A 6,000-nucleotide genomic window follows, 5' to 3' on the forward strand; every position below is an offset into this window, starting at 1 on the left:
CATCAGGCTCGGAGCTGAACGGATCTCACCACTGTAATATATGATCACCTTCTAACTCTGTAGGAGATATGATGTGGCACTGTTGTGCCAGGCAGTGACAGCATGAATCTCACCTCCAAGAACAGCCCAGGAGTGTTTCACAGCACGGATGTGGAGCATGGGTCCGCAGCCCATGGTTAAAATCCTCACTCTGCTGCTGTGTGCTGTATACAACCACACAAAAATAAGTCCCATGTGATAATCCAACCTTTGCGGTGATCAGAGTTGCATTCTGCTGCTGAAGTGAGCCAAAACACACAAAAAAAGAAATTAAAGTTCCCTGGAAAAGCACTGCATCTGATGCATGGGACGGCATGGCCCACTGCCAGCAGTGTCCAGTAGCTGGCAACAGCACGCATGCACCCCCGCGCACACATAGCATGCGTGCACACATAGCTGCTCATTCAGCTGTTGTGAACACACACACAAGGTCACCAGCACTGGGAAGTGGAGGACAAGCACAGATGTGATTGCATGATTTATTTAGCACTCTGTGATATACTGGGGAGCTCATCCATGAAAGGCCCTAAAAGTTAAAACAAAAAGTTTTAAATTAATTTAAGAATTTGCTGGCAGCCAATGAAGACAGGAAAAAATGGAATGATGAGCCAGTTAAGTCTTGGAGCAGCATTCTGTCCAGTCTGAAGCTGTTCCAACGCTGATTTAAGACAAGTAAAAAGACCATGAGATGAATCCAAATGAGATGAGACAAAACCATGAATAAGCCTTTGACACCATGAGTCTGAGTTTTAAAATATTTTTAAAAAAGCAATTAAAAGCAATTTTGAAGCAGCTGTTTTGAATGATGCTCAAGTGACACTGAACTGTCAAAACCAACTAGAAATTTCTAACCTTAACACTCTAAAATAAAACTTTTCTGAACAAGATCGCAGGTTGAGTTTGTAGCGTCAACAGCAGATGCTACTATTATTGTGAACACCCCCTTTTCTACTTTTTTTACTAATAGCCCAATTTCATAGCCTTAAGAGTGTGCATATCATGAATGCTTGGTCTTGTTGGATTTGTGAGACTTTACTGAATCTACTGGTACCTTGTTTCCCATGTAACAGTAAGAAATATACTCAAAACCTGGATTAATCTTTTAATCACATAGCACTGCTATTATTCTGAACACTACTGTATGCAATATGCCGTCAATGGCTCACACACAGCACTGAACCCCCAACCCCCTATACACAGAGAAAAAAGAATGAAACCACGCTGATACAGAGGCACAAGGATGAATAAGAGGTTTTTCACAGTGATGTTGACATATAGAACAAGTTGCCAGAGTTATCAGTGAGTGAGAGACAGATAACCCCATAAAACAGGGTGATCTGGATTTGACAGAGGATTCTCCTTAATATGCAGCATGATATTTTGGATAAATACATTGCACAAGCCCAACCCAATCCCTTTCTCTCTCTCTCCCTCTATCTCTTCTAGGTTTTCGTAGATTGTGTCTGGATGATCTACGGAAACCCCCACCAGTTCGTGATGTGCAGCAATACATCCTGTGTCGCCTGGACGAAGAAGCAGCACTTCGCCGTCAGCTCACTCCAGACACAGCTGACATGCTGAATCTGCTGCATATCAAGAGTGGTAGCTGTTTTCTCTTCCTTGAACGCGTGCTCGATGGTGTGGCAGCTGCCCTGGTGGGTCTGCGAGAGATCCGAGATATCCCTGGAACACTCAACGGTCTCTACCTATGGCTGTGCCAGAGACTTTTCCCCCGGGGACTGTTTGTCTACATCAGACCTCTTCTTAATGTCCTTTTAGCTGCCCCAATGCCACTCACACCTCAGCAGTTGTTCACAGCTACGTGGACACATGATACATCCCTGAGCCTGCAGGACTTTCAATGCAGGCTTCAAACCCTGTCTCCTCTCTTGATTGATGGCCCAGGAGGCAGCAAACTACTTTTTCATGCCAGCTTTGCTGAGTGGCTATTGGATGTCAAGTATTGTACACAGAAGTACCTCTGTTGTAGAGCAGAGGGTCACAGCATGCTTGCAATGGCGCTATCATTGCAGGGACCCTATCTGGACTTTGAGGAGACTTGCCAGCTTGCCAACCATTTAGTTTGCTCAGGGCAGCATAAAGAAGACCCTTCATTACTGGCACTGTGGATGGTGTGGACAGGTGTGGATGTTGCTGCCCCGAGCATTATTAGTGGGCAAACAACATCTTTACCTCAATCTCCTGTTCTCGTCAGTCAGGAAGTCCTTCAGCTTTTACAGAAGACTGGACTCCTCTCTCCACATTTGTCTGCGGATACATTAAAAACTGCTGGAGTGCAGTGCATGGATGAAGTGGAAACTAGCTTACAAAAGCCATTAAAAAGGCAAGAGTCCAAAGACAGGCAGCCTTTGCTAGCAAGTGCAGCCCATGAGGGTTCTGCCAATGTAGTCCATCTTCTCTTGACACATGGAGCTGATCCACTGATTAGTGATGAACAAGGTCAGACACCACTGACATTGGCTTCCAGGCAGGGTCATGTCAAAGTATTATCTGTCCTCCTGGAATGGGCCAAAATGCAGGAACCAGAAATAGCTGTGAGAATGATGGAGCATGTTGACAATGAGGGGTGGACAGCATTGCGCTCTGCAGCTTGGGGAGGACACAGTGACGCAGTCTGTCTTTTGCTGGATGCAGGGGCAGATGTAGATGGATGCGACACTGAGAGCCGGACTGCTCTTAGAGCTGCAGCCTGGGGTGGTCATGAGGAAATTGTCCTGATGCTGTTGGACTATGGAGCGCAGGTAGACAAAGCAGATAGCAAGGGGCGCACACCACTGATTGCAGCTGCCTACATGGGACATCATAAAACTGTGGAAATATTGCTTGATCACAATGCAAAAGCTGACTTAGCTGATGGAGATGGCCGTACGGCTCTGTCCGTGGCTGCCCTCTGTGCTCCCATAGCTGTAGGGCTCAACGGTTATGGGGATGTTGCCAGTTTACTCTTGGAGCGTGGCGCAGATCCAGGACACAGAGACCATGATGGAATGACACCACTACTTCTTGCAGCCTATGAGGGCCATGAAGACATAGTTGAACTTTTATTGGAAGCTGGTGCTGATGTAGATGAGACTGCTGGCATTGATGCCAGTGCCTCTGTTGCAGCTGCTGTTACTCCACTGCTTGCAGCAGCAGCAATGGGCCGCATTAGGACAGTGTCACGGTTGCTTTTCTGGGGAGCAGCTGTGGATGCCATTGATTGTGAAGGAAGGACAGCACTCTGCCTGGCAGCAGCAACAGGCAGTGTTGAAGTTGTACGTGCACTGCTGGACCGAGGCCTGGATGAGAACCACAAGGATGACCTTGGATGGACTCCACTGCATGCTGCTGCCTGTGAAGGTCATCGTGCTGTGTGTGCTGCTTTGACAGAGCATTCCAGTATGGCACGTGTGGGAGAGATGGACATTGAAGGTCGCACTCCCCTTATATTGGCTGCCCAGGAGGGTCACTGGAGCACTGTCAGACTGTTATTGGATAGACGGTCTTCCATTGACCACCGGGCCTATGATGGGCACTCTGCTCTGAGCTTCGCCCTCCTAGAGGGTCATACTGAGGTGGCAGAGTTGCTTATGAGGCGGGGTGCTGATACTGATGTTCAAGATGCAGAGGGGCGGCCTCTCCTCTATCTCTTGGTGCTGGAGAATCGCCTTGAAATGGCTACACTTCTCATAGAGAAAGGAGGCATTCCCTTAGAGTCACGGGACTCTGAAGGGCGTACAGCGCTTCATGTGGCCTCATGGCAGGGAAGTGTAGACATGGTACAGTTACTTTTACTGCATGGAGCCAATCTGAATGCACAGGATACTGAAGGAAGACCTCCACTGCATTCAGTGGCATGGACAGGACATGCTGAAGTGGGCCGGTGTCTACTAGAAGCCACTGATATCAATGTAGATCTTTCTTGCAAGCAACATGGGGCAACAGCTCTGAGCATTGCTGCCCAGGAAGGACATGCTGACATTGTTATGATGCTTCTAGAAAAAGGTGCAAATCCAAACCACATAGATAAATATGGCCGAAGTCCTGTCAAAGTAGCTGTGAAACATCGGCACTTTACCATTGTTAAACTCCTGGAGAGCTATGGAGCTAAGCCATACCTGGGCCCAGTGCCTCAGTCTACCTTTGTCTTCACTCCAAAATCCAACACAAAATCATCCTCAGCCATCCTGAGGGGTAATGGATGTGAAGGCAGTGGTGAATCAGCAGTTGCTACCTCCTTGTCCTCAGTGTCTTCCCCAGACTCCACTGCTGATCAGTTTCAATCCATGCAGAGTTCCCAAACTTCATCTACTTGCCACTCACTGGCCACTGTACAGACAGTCCCAGCAGACAGCCTCAGCTTTGTCCAACAAATTCAACAGCATTCACTGCCTCGCAGCCGGAGCCGGCCTTCCACTCTCCCTCCAGCAGGGACCTCAGGCATGGGCAGCCTCCATGGAAGCAGCCAGAGGCCACCCAAAGGCAGCCCTCCCCTCAGTGTTTGCATGGTTACCGCCATGGTGCACAACTGCGAACTACCTGAGAAAGGCGTTTCCTGTGAGCTTGAACACTCCAACAAAAACAACAAACAAAACACAAGCTTAATTAAATCAGATAGTCCCATTTATGTAGGTGGTAAATGGCACTCAGTCATGGCTTCTCTTGGGATAATCCCGGGACAAGATGATCCTGGTTTAGCTGCTAAAAACAGAGAGAGTCCTCCTCTGGGTTACCCATGCAAACTACAAAGCCCTCTTCAAGTGGAAGCTTGGGATTCTCCACCCCAAAAGAACACCTTGTCACCTATCTCCTGTACTTTTACTCCAGTCTCAAATTATAGTGCCTTGAAAGATGACTCTATGATTGTTATGACAACTGCAGATCCCCATCTTAATCTGAAACAAGCCATCAAACTACAGTTTGAGGGTCCCACCAGTGCGGCCTTATATAAAAAAGAGACATCGTTATGATGGATGATCACGTAATCATATTTACATAACTCAAATTTATCATCAATAACAGACCAATATCTGGGCCTTGCTCAAAACCAACTTAAAATCTGTAAAATCATTAAGTGAAACTGGTGATGAGATCTAAAAGAAGGGAACATTTTTGAGGTACAATGGCAAGGGAAAGTACTTGAGCACATCATCCATCCATCCATCCATTTTCTGTACCCACTTACTCTAATTAAGGGTCACAGGGGGGCTGGAGCCTATCCCCGTAGTTATAGGGTGTGAGGGAGGGTACACCCTAGACAGAACGCCCTTGAACGCCCCAAATAAATAAAATAATATACAAATATTGAATGTTTATGAGTTCAATGGCAGGAATATTTCATGAAGTGAAAGATGGAATGTTCCATTCAAAGAGGTGAAGCCGAGTTGAATGATTTGTTCCAGCTTTCACTGAATTAAATATTCATTCCATTGAAAGAATGTAAAATCATTCATTATTTGTTTTATATAACAGCGAAAATAGATCCTTGTCATTTGATATTTTATTAATTTCTAAACAACAGAAAAGGGAGTTAGATTTTGGTGTGCGCCACTGATGCTTTGATATTTCAACAGTCCAACACAAACTTTAAATAGGAGTACAAAATTGTTCTCAGTCAATTTGGAAAAATAGATAGTTCAAAAATAATTCTGGCGATGTAGTCCCTGATTCTGTGCACTGACTTTGTGTACTTCCAAAAAAAAAAAAAAGACTTTGTGTATTTCTTCAGTGAAAAATCACGTCAGAAATTTGTCCAGCTTTTCATCCTAACTTCATCCTCTTCATCTGAACAGCTCTTCATACCTCTAGACACCTTACAGTAAAGTGGATTTGTTTTTGTGTGTGTGTGTGTGTGTGTGTGTGTGTGAGTGTTATAACAATTAGCACCATCAATTAGCTTCTTCCGTCAGCAAAACAAACTCTGCTATGTTTAGCTAAATGCCGCCCCCACTCATTGGGCGG

The 6,000-nt window shown here is 45.9% G+C and overlaps 1 protein-coding gene across 4 annotated transcripts in view; it reads left to right on the top strand.

Annotated features, from left to right (window-relative positions):
• ankrd50l (ankyrin repeat domain 50-like) overlaps positions 1 to 5,300 on the top strand; it is a 29,259-nt gene extending 23,959 nt beyond the window's left edge. For all 4 annotated transcript variants that reach the window (XM_034186224.1, XM_034186225.1, XM_034186226.1 and 1 more), the window contains one exon: positions 1,486 to 5,300. In XM_034186224.1, the coding sequence (XP_034042115.1) occupies positions 1,486 to 5,009 (3,524 nt within the window). In that variant the 3' untranslated portion in view covers positions 5,010 to 5,300. The remainder of the gene's footprint in view (positions 1 to 1,485) is intronic.
• Positions 5,301 to 6,000: the final 700 nt, after the last annotated feature.

Source organism: Thalassophryne amazonica, chromosome 14 (genome assembly GCF_902500255.1).
Source record: "Thalassophryne amazonica chromosome 14, fThaAma1.1, whole genome shotgun sequence".
Lineage (NCBI taxonomy): Eukaryota > Metazoa > Chordata > Actinopteri > Batrachoidiformes > Batrachoididae > Thalassophryne > Thalassophryne amazonica.